This window comes from Schistosoma haematobium, chromosome ZW, assembly GCF_000699445.3.
Source record: "Schistosoma haematobium chromosome ZW, whole genome shotgun sequence".
Lineage (NCBI taxonomy): Eukaryota > Metazoa > Platyhelminthes > Trematoda > Strigeidida > Schistosomatidae > Schistosoma > Schistosoma haematobium.
Genome location: NC_067195.1, coordinates 41,381,552 through 41,400,836, shown reverse-complemented (window position 1 = coordinate 41,400,836; position 19,285 = coordinate 41,381,552). Strand labels below are relative to the sequence as shown.

The 19,285-nt window shown below is 38.4% G+C and overlaps 1 protein-coding gene across 2 annotated transcripts in view; it reads left to right on the top strand.

Moving 5' to 3' along the window:
• VAC14_1 (PtdIns(3,5)P(2) sythesis regulation factor) overlaps window positions 1–19,285 on the top strand; it is a 39,529-nt gene that overhangs the window by 11,772 nt on the left and 8,472 nt on the right. For both annotated transcript variants that reach the window (XM_051211404.1, XM_051211403.1), the window contains exons 7-11: window positions 4,503–4,615; window positions 13,121–13,453; window positions 14,663–14,834; window positions 17,007–17,283; window positions 17,383–17,693. In XM_051211404.1, coding sequence (XP_051071459.1) covers window positions 4,503–4,615; window positions 13,121–13,453; window positions 14,663–14,834; window positions 17,007–17,283; window positions 17,383–17,693 — 1,206 coding nt within the window. The remainder of the gene's footprint in view (window positions 1–4,502; window positions 4,616–13,120; window positions 13,454–14,662; window positions 14,835–17,006; window positions 17,284–17,382; window positions 17,694–19,285) is intronic.

The following is a 19,285-nucleotide window of genomic DNA, read 5'->3' as shown; positions in this document are numbered from 1 at the left end:
TGTTTTTATATAGGGCTTTTAGGATGTTAATAAACTTCTCAGGCACACCCTTCTTCAATAGGCAATCCCAGAGAACAGTCCTGTCCAACGAATCGAAGGCAGCCCTGATGTCAAGAAACACTACGATTGTTGGCCTTTGATAAGTATGGCGGTGTTCTAACATTTGGCGGAGGGTAAAGATATGATCAATACATCCTCGACCAGAAAGAAACCCAGCCTGCTCCTCGCGAGTCAATCTTTCTCGGGTTTTGAACAACCTACGAAGTATGACGGAAGCCAATAGCTTGGACGCAATCGGAAGTAGACTTATCCTACGATAGTTGTTACAGGAACGACGTGAACCCTTTTAAAGATAGGGACAACTATCGACTCATTCCATGACGTTGGTACACTCTCTAGTTCCCAAACCTTTGCAAACAACGTCGTCAATTCCTTAGTCAAAAAGTCACCACCATCTTTAAAAAGAGCCGGAGGTAAGTCATCTGGGCCAGGTGGTTTGTAGTGCTTTAAGAGTTGGAGTTCCTTGCGGACTTCCTCCCCGTTTGGTGGATCAGTCGTCACCGGCCATGGAGGGCAGGACAGTCTGACCGATGTTTCCGGAGCAGCAGGCCAGTTGAACTGCCCTTCGAAAAATTCTGCCCATCGTCCAAGACGTCGATGGATGTTAATGATTGGCATCCCATCATCCTCACAGATTGTTTCACTCACACCAGACTTCTTGCTGCCAGTGGCTCGGATGATTTGGAAGAGCTTCCGGTAGTTAGCAGATGCAGCTGCTGCTTCCAGCTCATTAGCACGCTTCGACCACCAGGCTTCTCGGTCCTTACGCAGGCTTTGCCCAATTTCATTACGTAACATCCTTCGTTTATGGTCAAACTCACGGTCACCCGGAGTAGACTGACGGGTCTCGATTAGTTGTAAGGAGCCTGAAGAAACCCAGTGCTTAAAAGCGGGACGTTTCGCGAACTCACAACTGACTGTACCCGCCATTTTCATGGCGTCATGCAATTGCAACCAATGCTCATCTATACTTTTCGGTGGAATGGTAGCCAGCCTAGAAGCTAGCTCGGATCGATACTTACTAGCAACAGAAGTTGCAACCAACTTGCTGACATCAATCCTTTGGTGGCGGTCACTTCGTTGTCCACGGAAAAGTAAGGCAAGATTGGCGCAGACCAAGGCTTGGTCAGAGTCCAGATAGGTACTCCAAAAGGAGCGGCAGTCTTGTACACAACCACGCCAGCGGTAGCTGATCGCGATGTGATCAATCTGAGTCAAGGCTTGAGATGCAGAGGGAGGACGCCAGGTGGCACATCGGCGATGACTGTGCCGAAAGTTAGTGCTAGCCAGAAACAGGTTGTGGTCTGTGCACAGTTGCAGTAGACGGTCCCCTTTATCTGTCCTGCGACCAACAAGTCCCCATCGGCCACCTAAACAATTCTCTTCTGCGCCTAGACTCCCAACCTGAGCATTCAAGTCTCCGGCTAGTACTACAATATCTGTCAAACGCACTTTCTGTAGGAGAACAGATAACTGGTGGTAGAATTCTTCCCTGATTGCATCCGGGCTGCAAACTGTCGGGGCATAGGCGGAGATGACGAAGAGACATCGTTTCTCACGCCGATTTCTTCTCACTTTGATGGAACTTTCTAATCTAACAGCACATAACCGACTGTTAATGGGGATCCAATCGACTAGTGCTGCCTCAGCTCTAGCGCTTAGTGCGACACCAACGCCAGCAAGACCAGACGAAGATGCCACAGGGTCCCCGGATAAGCGCACGTAAAACAAGCTTTTCGAAGCGACAGATGGAGATCGAATTTGTAGTACTTCGCCAGAGTCTTGAATACGGGTCTCGGATAGACAACAAACATCAATATTAAGACTTTCCAAAGACATATCCAGCCCTATCTGTTGTCCGACCTGCATAAATGTGCGAACGTTGAAGGTAGCCAGTTTGATTGGTGCACGTGGTTTCAGAAAAACTGCTTCAGCATTCGTGTTTGGTGGAAGCATTCAATTTTCAATCAGGCAGTGACTCGAGAACGTTAGATAGAGCCGTATTTCCACCATAGGCGAGCTGCTGTATGAGTTGAAAATTAAGGATACACAGAGTGGGAATAAAAGAGAGTGAATAAGTGACGTGGCTCAAAAAAAAAAAAGTGAATGTTATCAAATGTGTATGTGTTGTTTGAATAATAATAGGAGTTTGAGCAGTATATCAAATAATCATTGTGATTTCATTTTAATTGCGTGCGGGCTATGATACTGTCCGGTTGCCCAGACTGAAGCAGGTGGTTTTCTTAGGGTCCACACCCCGAGCCTTCGACCTAAAGGTCCGATCCGCAAGGCAGTGGAGCAACCTGAGGAGATGCAGTCCCACGGTAGCCGGTGACCAACGATTGGTTCATACGCCATTTGTTCCTTCAGGATACTGAAGCCCATGTGCATCATTGGTTTTGGATCAGGGTTCTCCAACTCCCCTAGGTAAATCCTCCGTGTCCACCAATCCGATCAAAGCGCCGGAGTTCCGCTTTTCGTCCTCTCAATTTTGTAGACAACACCCCCACCACGAGAAGGCAGTGAATAGAACTTCCCTGGCAGATGCTATATACACGTGGCCATGTGAGGGCATTTCGAGAGGGAGAGCGGACTTTCCCCACTCTCGGCTGTACTAGGGCATTTGGGGGCAAAAGTACTCTAAGTATGACTTGTGTTTGTATTAATCAACAAAATGTCCTATTACTGTTGAATACAAAATAACTTTTTCTTATTCACAATCATCAGATCAGTTATCGCTGTTACCAACACAGTGTTTTCTAAAGTGTATTTATAAATACGTTATTAAAGTGTGTTTAGTTTAGGGTAGAGGGTATTTTCGATTGATAGATTGTGAATTTCTTCCGTTTAGATGCAAAGTGAATCTGTACTAGTTGAATCACCATTGAATATTTGAGCGTAGAACCTAACTTGAAAAATGTGAACAAAATAATGCTCATTCTATGTAATGTAATGCTAAATAATCCTTCCATGTTATCGAGTATAATGCCTGTCTAACTACATAGTTCGACGAAGCTGTAGATATTCTGTTGGCAAAATTATTTCATGTGGTAACTTGTATTATTCTGTACTTTTTTGTTTCTATTTAACTTCAACCATGCTCGTTTAGTGTTTGACCCTAAGATGTATTTTAATAGTCTTTTTTTCATATTTTGTCTTTTGTACCAATTCATTTACATTTAAGCTGGGTTTTAGTACTTGAATAATTCCCAAGTTGTTTTCACTACTAGTCGATATTATTTGCACCAGTTGATCAGTAGATAGTGGCCAGTTTCATGTTGTTTAGTCCTTAGAGAATAGAAAATTCTAGCTGTTGGTTTGCAGTTTGGTCACTAATCAGATTGACTCGAAATTGAGGTAAATATTGCTTAATATTCGATGAAATTGGTTAGTGTAAACTTTTTAGTCCTGCAAGAGGTCTATCCTGGTCCGAATAACCTAGTGGTAACTTTTGTGACTGTGACACATGGTTCAGGTTCTACATGTTATAACGGAACAAATATTGCAGACGTGGGGACTAGTTTTTCAAACTTATTAATTATAATTTTGTCGTATAGTTACTGATTAATTCAATTACTACGTATGCATATTCCACTTATCATAAGCTTTTGGTTTATACGTTAACTACTGTTGTACGGTTTACTTTTTTTCAAGACTTTTTTCTAGTCCATTACTCACAGTCTATTCACAGTCACTATTGGCTTGTTCATGTATATTTGTTATTTTTAACTTCATGGTATGATTCGGTGCGGTATGTCTGTATATAAACCGCCTCTGTTTAAAAATATAAATATCGTAGAGGTTGGGTGCTGACGTTTGGACGCAAAGGTGGGGATATAATGAGAAGCTTACGAATAGTAGATCAATGTAGACTTAGCTTAATGTCACTAGTGCTGGTTGAATGTGTAATTGGCCAAGTCAGAGATTAAGCTATCGAGTAAATAATAGACTAAATTAGGATCATTATTCTGGTTGGTGACTTGGCACATGACATTCGTCAGTGATCACACGACATAAATCCTACGAAGATTCCAGATATCTCTTGCTGAAGAGTCCCAAGTAGTGCAAAACCCAGGTCCAGTAGTTTCTGCCGACTGCCTCTAACCAAATAACATAACGGTACTTAAAAAGATAAAGTTTCCTGATGTCTCACTATACTTTAATCATTTTTCTGGAATCCTTTGGCTGATATTTCGAGGCTTTAGGTGGATTATACCATTATTATGTGTGTCATTCAGTATCGTTGGGGGGGTTTATGTGCTCTCACACACTGATTAAACTCTAAAGTTTACTAAAACTAGGCATTTAGTAACTCTTAATTCCTCACTACATACTTTAAAGTATTCGATGGATTTTATGTGGCTTGATGGGTTTGAATGATAATTTTATGTGCTACTATGTTTAAATTCCTCACTTTTACTTCTGATTTTGTTTTGCTTTAGGTGTGAAATGCTTTTAACAGATTTACTTAAAGAGATTGAAGCTAATCCAAATGAAATTGCATTAGATACAATGATCAACAGTTTAATTGTGCACTGTCGACTTTCAGCAACAGGTTAGCTGTTTGTTTAATGTTTCAATGTGTAACTCAAGGCGATTTCTTATATTAATAGATACTGGCTTTTTATCACGTATTACCATTTTTGAACACAACTGGTTGAATAAAGTTGTTAGTTCTCACCATCTACCTAGTAATTTAAGAAATTGTACTAACCAGTTTCATCCTGTTAGTTTGGACGTGGTTCTCATATAGTAGTGGAACACACACTTATTAGATTAATTCATTCGTTTGATGCAAAGTCAAATAGGTTTGTTGATCCTTATTTGACCTAATAATAACTATATCAGATAAACCTGACCATCTCAGGTAATGAATAAATATCAGTTCAGTGAAGCTTTTTTATAGATACTCTTCAAAGTTTGTTTTATAAAATCTATATTCAAATCAAACATATACTTTGGCTGATTTACTCAAGTTACTTTTCATCAGTTGTTTGGACTATATGAACCTGGTTGTATTGCAAGTATTTATGTCTACGGTTTCACTGGGAGTCTGTATTCTAAGTTTATTTTTGAAGAAGTTCAGGTAAGCAGATTTTATCAAAAAACCTATGATAATTATTTTGTCATCCAACTTGATACACGATCGGACATTTTACATTTCTTTAATATTTTTTTTTAAAATTGTTGATCTAAACCACACTACTGTTCATTAAAGTTTACCAGAGCGTTATGGACTGAGATATCCATGCATGTTATCACTCACCGTCAGGACTTAGTTTTTATTATTCTGATGAAAATCATGCTTATCATAACATTCGATTCAACCCCAATTCAGTATTGCATTTAAGCATATTATTGCTAAAATATTTGGGTTCTTATAACTGTTGAACCCGTTTATCTGCATCGTTTTGGTCACCCGATAGTGATTGATATCGATATTATGCTTATCGCTAGTAATTAGATTTTATCTTTGAAAGAGTGACTACTGAAACAAGTGGTACGAGAGTAAAATGTGTTAGATTTGCTATCATATGTGCAGATGTAATTTTCAGTACTTGTAGAATCATTTTTTGTTAACAGTTAACAGAGTGTGTCTTGTCATTTAAATAAGTTATATTGATCAATAGGATTCGATTGATTTTGAGAACTAGGTAATCATCTTGATTTTATTTTGATCGTATATCCTTGTTTTGTTATGCTTTTTACCTTTTTAATTACATAACTGCAACTAAATGAAATACTTCCTGGCTTGTTTGTATTTATCATCAAGAAATCCCTTAATTTTCCGTCCACTGGCCCTCAAGATGCCCTGGTACGGTCGAGTCAGTCAGCAACAACTTGGATTTTGTACGTAGGTACATCAGTTCGAGTTGCCATACCACATTAGCATAGGGATGCAGTTGTCGATTCAAATCCCATAGTGGTAGAGGTAGTAAAAGTATAAGCAGTAATCGGAAAGATTAGGGTTTGAAGATGTTATTCAAGGAGTATAGTTTAGTGAAATAAATTTGGAAAGAGAAAAAGAAGAAGGACATAGAGAATACAGAAGATTAGAATTTGGGAGAACACAAAGGGTGGATGCACCTGCGCCATTGCAAACGATTTTGAGCCATGTCATTCAGGATCATCTCGCGGTCCCCAACCAGGTAGTCTACACCTACCAACATGGCTCAGTCTACTTGTCAATGGCTTCATGGACTTGTGCCATGTTTTGGTCTGGCCACCCCTAGCTTTCTTCCAATCTACTCCTATACAACAAAACATCGCACATCGAGGAAGTCGGTGGTTGGGCATACGTAACACATGTCCCAGCCATCTCGAATGATGAAGTTTCACCACTTCATCAATTGATTTACCATCCTTACCTAGTACCCGTTTCCTAACAGCTGCGTTACTTATTCGATGTTCCCAGGATATACGAGCAATGTTTCGAAGACACCTATGGTCGAATACTAGTAACCTACGAATATCCTCTACTTTTACCGGCCACGTTTCACAGCGATAAAGTAGGACGGAACGAACTGCTGCGCAGTAAACACGTCGTTTGGTTGATAGACGGATATCTCGCCTACGCCATAAATGACGCAAGTTGGCAAAAGCTAGTCGAGCCTTCTGTATTCGTGCTGAGATTTCGTCACACACCAGACCACAAGGGCTGATGAGACTTCCAAGATAAGTGAAGCGATCGACACGCTCAACTACTTCATTCCCTATCATTAGTTCAGGTGTCGGTGTAACCCAATCCAGAAGCAACATTTTACATTTCAAGGGGGAGAATCGCATCCCGAACATGCTTGCATTGTTGCTTAGAGTGGTCAGAAGACTCTGCATTTTGTCAAGAGTGGGGACAGTCCTCTTTCCCTATCGAAATGCTCTCAATATGGCCGCGTGTATACAGCCACTGACAGGGTCAGTCAGTCAGTCACAACGTAGGACTTGTACGTATATACATCGGTCCAAGTTGCCATATTCCATCAGGACAGAGATATGTGGTCGAATTCCAGAATATTAGAGGTAGTAGCAATAGCAGTGGTAATAGAAAAGAAGATCGAAGATACGACTCGACAAGAAAACATAAATCAGTGAAATAAAAACAAAGAAAATTTGCGAGGAATTTAAAATCTCAGGACCTGGGGGACAACAGAAAATTAATGCATCTGCACTTATTGCAAACGATTTTGAGCCATGTCATTTAAAGTCTCTAAACATTGATTATGATAACCACACGGACCCCAACCAGGTAGTCTACACCTACAAATATGGCTAAGTCCAGTTGTCAGTGACTTCACGGACTGATGCCATGTTTTAATTTGGCTGCTACTAGTTTTTTTCAGCCTGCTCCTGCACCAGAAAACATCGGTTGTTGAGATAGGCGCTGGTTCGGCACACGTGACACATGTCCCAACCACATCAGCTGGTGAAGATTCACTACCTCATAAACCGATTTACAATGTTTGCCTAGTACTCGATTCCTAACCCTGGTGTTGCCTACTCCGTGGTCCCAAATACGCGATCGATGCTTTGAAAAGAATATCTTCTACTCTTAATGACCAAGTTTTACATCCATAAAGTTGAACCGAGCGAACTACTGCACAGTAAACCCGCTTTTCGGTTAAAAGACAGGTATCTCGCCTACTCCACAAATGACGTAAATTGGCAAAAGCCAATCGGGTGTTCTGGATCCGTATCAAGATTTCTTCAGACACCAGACCATCAGTACTGATGAAACTCTTAAGATAAATGAAGCGGTCGTTGCGTTCAACTATTTCACTCCCTTCCACTAATTTAGGCACTGACACAAGCCAATTCTGAAGTATCACTTTACATTTGGAGGCAGAAATCCTCATCCCAAACATGCTCGCATTGTTGCTTAAAGTGGTCAGAAAACTGCATTTTGTCAGAATCTTCACAAAACACAACTATGTCGTCTGTGTATTCTAAGTCAACAGGTTAATCTCCTGGTAGAAGATTAATCTCTGAAAAGTCAGACAATGAATGTGTTATCTTTAAAACATGTCTATGGCTAAGTTAAAGAAGAAAAAAGAAAGTGGGCAACCCTGATGAACGAATCCCAACGACAATTAGTTATAAGCTCTGACTCTACCAGAAGTATTCGAGTAGAGAGCCTGTACAAGGTTAATGTACTTCTTCGATACGCCTTTCAATGACAGGCACTGGTGCAGAACCTAATGATCAACAAAGTCGAACTCTGCCTTAATGTCAAGGAATACAACTGTAGTACGACGTCGAAAGGTATGTCTATGTTCTAGAATCTGCTGAAGGGTAAATGTTTGGTCTATACATTCATGTACAGATGTGGACCAGTCTGGTTTTCTCAGATTCGCTTTTCAAGAGCTATAATTAGACATCGAAGTATTGTTGAGGCTAATATTTTAGACATAGTATTAGTTAAATTGATTCCTCTGTGATTGTCACAAGAGGATTTTTGTCCTTTCTTGTAGTCTGAGACGACCAGCGATCAAAACATTTCAGATGAGACCACGTCCATTTTCCAGATTTTAGCTAAGATTTCAATTAATCTTACTGCTAAAACTGGACCACCATCCTTAAAAATCTCATGGGTTAATCCATCAGGTCCTGCTGTACTCCCTCGCTTTAGATTACTGATAGCCTTTTCAACCTCACTAAGATTCGGAGGTAGAAAATGGGTGACTGAAGTGTGGCTTAAGACCAGTTGAACTGTCTCCTAAAGTGTTCTGCCCATTGGTCCAATCTCCTGAACTGAGAGTGAATAGTGGTCCCGTCTTTTACTGAAACAGTTCATTACCCGTTTCCTTGATAAGTCTGAACAGTTATCTACTATTACCTATTGCTGCTGCCTTTTCCATCTCTTCTGCTTTCTCTACCCACCACTGCTCACGATCATTATGTAGGCCTTTTATCAGCCTATGTTTAAGCTGCCTCCGCTCCTCATCGTGTTCGGAGTCAGATGTGATGAATGTCCGAACATCTACCAGTTCTGTAGACGCAGCTGAAATCCACTAATTTTTCTTAACTTTTTGCTTCAAGTTACTAGTAGATATCACAACTGTTTTCACAGCTTTTTGGATATCATGCCACGCTACTTTGAAGTAAATATCACTTCATGGTTGACGAACTCCTTCTTCAGTCGTTCCTGAAATATATTTTTAACTTTAAGGGGTTTTCTTGCTGTAATTTTTCTACGTTCAGTGAGACACAGACAAGTGCGTGCTCGAACTAGAGGATGTTCTAAGTCTAAACATGTGCTCCAGAATGAGAGACAGTCTTTAATGGAGCCATTGGAACTATGGCTAATGCCAATGTGATCTATTTGAGTCCACCGATGAGTCGATTGTGGAGGTCGCTACATCATACAATGTTTCTTTTTTTCTTAAGGTTGGTGTTTACCAGAAATAGAAGATTATCTGAGCATAGTTGCAACAGACGACCGCCGTTGTCTGTTCACTGAGCCTCAACAGTGTAAGATCCACCTAAGTGCCTTTCAGTTTCGTTTAGTCTACTTTAGCATCAAAATCGTTTGTCACTATTACTAAATCAGAGCGTTTAACCTTTCGAGAAAGTTTGGATAGCTTCGTATAAAATTCATCTTTAACTTTATCCGACCTACAATCAGTGGAAACGTAGGTAGAGACAACGAAAAGGCGATGGATTGTATCCTTATCTTTTCGAGTTCTCACTGTCCCGTTTAGTTGAACAGTGCACAGGAGACTGTCGATTGGAATTCAGTCTGATAACCTGTTCTGCTTTTGAACTTAATGCTATACCTACATCAGTGAGGCCACAGCAATTAGCACTGGGATCTCCAGATACTCAAAGGGTAAATTGTGCCGGTTCTTTATATTGACAATGTGAGGTCAAATGAATGACTGTACTTAGATCCTGTAATCGCATTTCGGAGGCGCAGCATACATCGACGGCGCGAGATTCTAGAGTCCTAGCCTAAGGAGCCTGTTTTCTTATTGGACACAAGCTTCGAACATTCAAAGCTCCAGCATGTAGTTTGGTGTTGTTTCAGGAGACGAGGAATAAAATTTTGTGGAGTCAAATCATTAGCATTGGTGGCCCGTGGTGATAAACACATATGAGAATGGTTAGTCGTAGGGATGGAAGAATTACTGATAGGTAAGGAAGGAATTCGATCGTCAACAAGATGATCTCTGGTGGTGATAGAAGTATGAGGGCGGTTATCGCTTCCCGAATACCCACCCCGTGGAAGGATATTTGTTCTTGAAGGGCCTGAAAATGAAACTTAATTAGCGGTGGTCTTAGCGACCTCGGGGCGTAACCGCAGAGCTAAAGAGACAGTTATTTGAGGCCGGTCGCCTACGACCTTTTTGTTATTGATGCGTTAGTTCCTCACTTCACAAGGTCATACCAGCGCCAGAAACGGAAATCCATGTGGTAAGGTGAGGTGTGACATTTCAGGGTAGACTATTCCTAACACCTTTCTTCCGTTGTGAGAAGACAGCATCGTTGCAGTGCTGGTTGCCCAAGGGAAGCACCTTACTGCTGTCACACCCTCGTCGCCCTCGGGCCTCAAGTTACTGCTTTTAGTCTTACCGTTCTTCAACCAATCCGCCTGGCATGGTAGAACCTAAAAGAACGTGTGTCCTAGCCAATATAGCTCAGTTGAGTCATCACAATAGGCCGACCCGGTCACTACGTCAAGATAACAGCTACGGTAGGCGATTGCTAAAGAAGTCCTAATCACTACCTTCTTGCGGCGGGTGTGTTGTTTACGAAATTGAGACGGCGAAAAACGAATGTCCTTTCCTAACCGGGTTGATTGGTACGCGGAGGTTGCACCTAGGAGAGCAAGAAAACCCTGATTCCAAACTAATGGTGAACATGAACTCCTGGATCCTGGGGGAGCAAATGACGTATAAACCTGTCGTTGGTCGCCGGCTACCATGTGATTGCATCTACTAACGTTGCTTTACTACCTTGTGAACTAGACTTTTAGATCAAAGGCTCGGGAAGTGGTCGCCTGAGAAAACCACCTTCTTCGGTGTGAACACCCGGAGTTCATCCCAGCGCACAAAAACTAAATGATGACTGCAACTAGAAAGGTTAATCACTCCTTAATTCCCATTTTCGTGAATCATACTTGAAACTATTTATTAATATTTGTTTTTATCATATATTAGGTCACTTGCCTATTCCTTTATTCTTATTTAGTATATTCCTTTATTCTTCAACTTCTACAGCAGCTCGTCTATGGTGGGATTGTCTATTGAAGAAGGGTGTGTCTGAGAAGTTTATTAACATCTTAAAGGCCCTATATACAAACACCTCAGACAGAGTGAGGGCATACAACCACCTCTCTCCATTGTTCCATTCGAGCAGTGGGGTTAGGCAGGATTGCCCAATCTCATCATTCCTCTTCAACTTTGCCACCGACGACATTCTGGAAACAGCTCTGATGGATGTAAGTAATGGTGGTGTGGATCTGTTGCCTGGAGAAAGACTTCTCGACCTTGAGTATGCGGACGATATTGTCTTACTGTGCGATAATGCCCAAGGCATGCAATCCGCACTTAATCAGTTGACAATCAGTGTCCGTAAGTATGGCATGTGCTTTGCACCTTCTAAGTGCAAAGTACTTTAACAAGACTGGGAGGACCCTGAACCTGCACTCACTCTGGGTGTATTGATCGAGAACACAGCTGGGGATAACCATTTCATTTATACATAATTACAGAGTTCTTGGATAAAATGTGAAAATCATACGTTCAATACTTAATTTGCAAATTCCCTATCAATTGTCTCAATCTTCTTCATTCCTTCACTGTTATTAAAATTATTCTCTGTTCCTGTTCTCTTCGATTCGATCTTATCAACCTTCTGCTGCCCAGGCATTCCACTTCTGATTGCTTTACATACTACTTATGTCGACATAAGTAGCATACACCACAACAGTGTGAAAAACTTTCAGGCATCAGTCATCATCCATCATCAGTATTACAGGCAATAAGAAAAGATTGCATTAATTAGGGTTTACATGGAATACACCACATAGGTAGTGAGCAGTCAGTAGTTGAGGGGATCGTGCATCTGGGTAGCTATGTAAGTGCTGGTGGTGGCATGAATGGTGAGATCAATTCACGTATAGTGAAAGGCAGAGTGGCTTATGTTAATCTGGCCCATCTTCGGCGCCTTCGTGATGTTAGTTTGGCTGTAAAAGGCTGCATCTACATTGCGTCCGTGGGACCAGATTCGCTCCATGTTTGTGAAACCTAACCTCTCCGAGTTTATGATGTCAGGCGACTATGTGTTTAATCACCGTTGTCTCTGAAGAATTGCTGACTTCCAGTGGCAACACTATTTTAGTATTGCGGAAATTCGGCATCATGTGTTCGGGCGCAGCGATGATAATTTAATTGGTATCAGTATCTTGAAATATCGACTTCGGTGGCTTGAACATGTCCGACAAATGTTATCCCAGCGAATTCCACATCGTGTATCATTTTCTGACACGGACTGGTTGGAAAAAGCGGAGAGGTGGTCAGTGTATGACATGGTGTCGTCATGTGAAAAAGAGCTGTGCAGGACTGTGTTCTGTTGGTCTTTCACTACAGTGGCTTGAGACATGGCTCAGAATAGAAGCCAGTGACGATCTTTCTGTAACTTTCTTTTGCTTTCTTCCTATAAGTGAGAGTAATTTCTTTAACTGAAAGAATTCTTTCTGGTTGTACTTTTGTTAACTGAACTGCCTCTCCCGTTATTATTACTTCACTCTCATACACTAATTCCCATTCGTCTTTGTTCTTTTTCATTATATCTTCCTTTCTCTATCTCTTCACATCCTTGTTTTTATTGTGTGGCGCATATATCTTTTAATGCCCCATTGAGCCGATGTTTATATGTTGTAATAAATAAATAAACCGTAGTACGAAGTTTGTCATGGCATAGATTTTTTAGTTGTCATTAAGTACGAAACATTGCGGTATATTTATGCCTATATTGATTATTTTATTTCTGTACTCCTCATATTCTGTGTATTGTTTTTCTTATATATACAGTACCATGGATTTTTTCGTGTTACTTTCACTAGCTTGTGCTTTGGCCGATATTGCTTTGAAGCCATCATCTCCACGTAACTCTCAGTTTTCTAATCTCCTCAATTCATCAATCGTTGTTGATACGTCGGCTCAAAGTATTAGTCTCACACAAACTGCTCAAAACGCTTCTGATTCGTGGTCCTTAAAAAGCGGAAATATATGTAACGCACCAGAACAATTAAAACAACGAGCGGCACTAAAGTGGATAAAAACATTTGTTGAAATAGATCCGCATCATATGCTTCCATATGCTTCAGGAATTATTGGTGCTGTTCTTCCCTGCTTTATGCTCTGTGGACCATCTGATGCTTTACAAGAAAGGAAAGGTTTGTTTTTAACTTTCTATTTTATATAGGTTTATTCAATATCACATTTCTGCCCGTCAATTATTCAATTTTGTATCATTTAGAATATGCTTGGGATATTAAAAATCTTGTAGTCTATCTGTATTACAGTATGGAATTGTTTGTCTCACTCAAACTTAGTAACTATGTACTCTGTAGTATTTCTAAAGATAATAGGTTGAAGTAGGTTGGTTGTATGATTATTGACTCAATGATTCTAACTTTCAGTGTGTGTCAGTCATAAACAGTGTAGGAATCAGCATTTGTCATCCTGACTTCTTGGTGTGCTTTGTTGTTCGAGTTGTCCTGTTTTTGCATGCTTTATTCTAATTGTTATAGAAGCGTTTTCATAGGTCCTGTAATTTTGTGACTAACACAATGTGCGTTTTAAATATATGCTTTCATTTAGAACTTGTCGACATAATCTGTCATATGATCAGTTTATCTTGTCTATTAACTGTCTTAATACGTCACAATTTAGCATTTTTAATTTTCTTGAATGTTATTAACTGGCGTTATCCTTCGAAATGATCGATTTTTATTTTGAGTGCTGTATGTGCCTGTTCAGATGGGCCGTGGTTCTATTCTAGATTTTCTGAAAGCTTATTCCTTTGAGTTTTGCTTACCCCATGGTCCACAAAGTAGTGAAATGTGTACTGAACTTTTTTTTAATTGAAGAAAAGTACTGTCTTTCCAAAGCCGTAACAAGTTAGTTATGTAAGTTTTATATTTATAAATTAGTTTTTGTTTGTAGCATAACTAGGTGTTAGTTGGGTTCTTATAAAGTCAAACGAATAAACACACTTCCATGGTGAACAGTAGGATACGGGTATATTTGTTATGGTTTCAAATGACTTCATTTTTCCATTACTGTCAAGCATCATAACAATTCTTCCAAACCACTTATCATAGGTATTTGACCGCGTGATTTTACTGATTCTTCTATCTCATCATCCATCAACTGCATGTGTTTTATAAGTTGCCAGTTATCCTCTTAATGTGACAGAGACTGTTCTCGATTGTAATACAGTAAATCATAAATATATTTTGCAGATTATATGGTTTTCATTTTGTGGTCGTCGTGTATAAAAAGCTAGGTGTGTATCTAGTCAGTTTTTAAAATATATACACTGGATAAGCTGAATTTTATCTTTCTTGTTTTAATTATTCTAATTATTATTCGTACGAAAGTTGCTCTCGAGACAGCTGTGTGCATAAACGAAACGCTTTTGAAGGCTGTTAGATTATTCAATTCATGTACTATGAATAATTTGGATTCATGCGAATCAATAGATCACAGTGCAATGGATTCGCACCGAGTCTCACTGAATTCAGGAAACCAAAGTGAATCGTTAGTCAAGTTGTAAGTTTTGATGTTCTGCATATTTATGTGTTAAGATAAATTCATAACACATTCTAATAAGACTTAAATATTTTTCTAAAATTTGTTTATGATGTTTGGTTGGTAAAATGACTAACTATTTGATAAATCTTCCAACTGAACGCTAGAATCGGTTTCCTATGCTCTTCTAATGACCCCAGGGTAAATCTACACGAGAGTAAAGGCATGAATTATGAAAAGAATGCTTTACTCCAAGGTTAGTTTATGTACAGAAAATCGAGGGTATTTATAGTATTTCAGATGATCTTGGGCTTCTGGAAGGTTCTGGAACCATCCAATCAGAAATGTGACACATGATTCCTGACTTTCTAGATATTTCTGAAAAATTTCTATTCAATACTAATTAGATGAAGTGCTTTCCAGCGTTTTTAGGGCCCCTCTAAACTGTTTTCGAGGAATAATTTAGATCTCCCCAATACTGCTAGATATGTTTTTCTAACAGCAGGTATTGGCTTACGGAAGCACAATCGCCAGTGCATCCAGAAAATTATTTATACCTTGGTAGGCATGCAAGTTTTCGGATAGTGCATGTGATAAGTGGTTTAAACATTTACTTATCATACACCACTTCTTAACGTCCTTATTATATAAATATGATATGGGTCACAGCATAGGATTTAATTCCAGTAATATGGAAAGTTAATTATTAAGTGATCAAGAGCTTTGTGTTCACAAAATTACATTTCGAGATGGAAATTTCAGCAGTAACTATGACGTTTACTTTCCCTTGAATCTTATCACCATATAAAGCATTTGTCTATGATTACAATAATTAATGTATTATTTACAGTCTTTATCTTTATATCCTCCAATCTGTTGTAATCTGACATCTGACAATTCCATAATATTTTAGCACTTGATTGAACTTAATTTATATTCTAGTTTTATAATTTATGTCAGTGATTTTTCGTTTTCTGGAAGAAGATGAAGTGTTAGTTTGATTTATGCTTTGAACGTACATTATTTACCATGGTTTGCTGAATATTGTTTTTAACACTTAAGAATATTTTGACTTGATAGATATTTTGAAATTAGGTTTAAATTTATTATCAACAGTAAAATACACGTTGGGAAACATACTGTAATAAATACCCGTTTTTTTTAAAATTAAAAAGCCACTTGTAACACATTGTAAGATATCATGAACAGAAATTCAGCTAGTGTACCAAGTTCCGCCAGAATAATCTATATTGTATGGTTGTGATTGAATGCAAGGGTTGCATGTCTTGATATAAGGATTAATGTCAGATTGCTAAACATAACTATGATCTTCAATTTCCTGTTAGTCAAGGATATCATTGACAGGCTGTTTTTGTTTAATTTTAAAAAAACCTACACAACCATCAAATTCAGGTTCGTGTTACCGGACTGAATTTACTGCACTTTATTTTTTTACCATGATGTAATAAAGATTCTTTCACATCATCCTACGAATGGCTTCTCTGAGGCTTATTCACTGAACACTTTCCTGGTACTGGCGTAAAACAAGGCAATGACCAGAAGGAATATTTGTTTTGAAAAATTACAAAATAATTATATAATACATATACATAGCCTTCGTCTGGTCTCCAAGTGTTTTTCCTACCCCGTGTTTTTCATGTACTGAAGCTCTTCTCCCTGACTGACGACTGTGGCAGCTTCGACACCACGTTTCGCTACATACTACTTACTAGCAATCTTGTGAGTACCGTCCGTCACACTAGAACATGGGCGAAGTTAAACGAGTAATCAGTTTATAATTTTACTGTACCGCGCAATGTGTCATATATACATTGAGTTGGCATCAGTCAGTATACTATAAATCATTCTATAAATTTTTATGAATCATCCAGTTCAGTGACGTAAGATATTGTCAATTGTGTTTAGGAATCTGTCACATAAATAAAAACTCTAGTTTATAGAGAAACCACGCTTCCCATTGTTCTGCAATAGTTTTTCATTTGATTATTTTCCTTTTCCATAAAATTGTGATTTCAGCGACGCGTTTCCTGATGTTTCTTTATAACAGGTTTCCGTGATAGGTTTGTTTGTCTTTAAAAATGATAGCAATATGGGATGTTTGTATAAATCTTCTTTATCAAACCAAACATCCTTGACGACATTACCAAAATATTTTGCCTATACTTTTTATAGTTCACAGGCTGAAAATTCAACTAAACAGTTTACAGACTCATCTCTCAACACCACAACTGATACACTATCCGGTGGACAAAACAATTCACAAATTTTGTGCACAGATGCAATCTTAGAAGCTACTTTTCAACTTCTTAATAATTCAAGTTTATTTACTCGCTTGGCAGCACTACGCTGGATTACTGTACTTGCAGAAGTTTGTTCATCTGATGTTTTTTCTCATGTTGATCGTCTTTTACCAGAAATGCTCAAACTAGTTTCTGATCCTGCTGATGAAGTAAGTTATACAGTGGGAATCAATGAAATTTTGTCTAGAAATGATATCAGCAATTTTGTCTTCATTTCATGCATGACTTTTTAAAATTTATTTTTATAGATGGTGCATTCTACTATTTCATTGATTGGAAAACTCAGTCATCATACTACCGTTATTGGTAATAATTATCACAACAAAGAATCTGTTATTTTACCTCAAGAACTAGTTAAGTTGCTTCATGATCCGGCTATAGTGAATGGACAAAATAATAGTCAGATTTCTGATTGTTCAATGGAGACTTCATCTCAAGAATCATTACCGTCATCATCTTCTGCTCCAAATACATTTTGTTTACGATTTCTTTTGGACTTAGTCGAATTGTTTAACAAAGATTCAGAATTATTACGGAAACGTGGAGATATGATTATTACGTAATTAGCTTCATGGGTTGATTTTATTTTATATTTCAAGACGAAACAAACTATTGTGTCATGAAAATTTTATCAATTTTTCACAACCAGTGTTGGTTTGAATTACTTAATTTGATGGGAAAAGTGTTTCTAAACAAGATATTTTCTTCAGTAACAATCCTCATTAGAAACTCGTTATTACCAGACAACATACGCTTGCTTGAAGGCTTCGCAAATGTCGATACTCTCGATAATAATGAAAACACTTTATCAACCAAATAAGAATAGTCTATTGAACAATTTTTCCTTTCAGTGTCAGTCACATGAAATGCTTACTAAGATATGTCCAGTTATCAAAACCATGAATAAGCGTAGTTTCTGTGTAGCAGTATGAACTATTTGTTTTAAATTCATTGGATCTGTGTATGCTTTACCTGAATGGTTGGTCCTACTTCATGATCTGATATCAGTACAACCAACGAATTTGATTTTAACTAAGAAATAACGATCATTTTCCGTTTCTATTTTTCATCAGGATTGATGTCAAGTGCTTAGTACTGACTTTTGTTGAAATAATGGAGTGTATATTTGTTTGACCCATTTTTTAAGACTTCAATATTAAGGAATGTTTTATTTACATAAGTAGACGGATCATGCGTGCTTGGTTTCTCTTTGATAGGTCGATGTTTTTTCTGCCGTAGAGTATTTACTAAATCTTGTGGAACACATGATCTTTTAATATTTTCAACTGGAATGTTGATTATGTTTACCATATCCCCTTAAAAAGTAATGATTATTAGTCAAAATTTCAGTTAACCTGCGTAGGTATTCAGTATTTGTTTTGATTCCTTAATTTGTAAATGACTTTCATCACAACCCTTTTATTATGTTCTTTTACTTCTGCCCATTATGAATTCGCTAACGTATTTGCTTTTTGCGTTAAACGATCGATTGCTGTGCGATATTCTCACCCATTCTCAATCTACCAGTCAAAACTGCAGAAGGACCCTAATATTCTGTGTGATTCAAATCTGATGTCATTCTATTTACAAAGTACAAAACCATGGTACGCCATAAATGACAAACGCAGTATGTGAATAACAAGGACACAACTGAGTAGCAGGCTTCTGATTAATTTTATGGATGGTAAAATATATAACAACGGTTAATGAGCCAAATAAAAGCGCACAATTAACTCAATTAAAAAATACCATAAGCCAATCGTGTAATATTAAAATATATTTATAAAAAGCCTCCCTAAAGAATAGATATCAAAGTTTCACACTTTCATTTATTCGCTCCGTCTTAGAAAACCTGGAATCAGTTAAGGAATCGAATAACTGATGAATAAGTGGTCGTAAATCGTACGAATGTTTGGTTGTAATATTGAACTTCAATGTAACATGTACTATCGACCCCATATTGGATCAAATAGAGGGTCTTCATGTTTTGCGTAAAGCACGAAGTTGAAATTCGACAGTTTGTATTTTTCAAATTTTGAGACTACATATAATGGAAGCTGCGGTTCAGTTTCTCTAACCTATTAGACTTAGATTTAGCTCATTTTATTTTAAGGTCCTTACAGGGAGATGTAATCTTTAGTATTTGGTCTG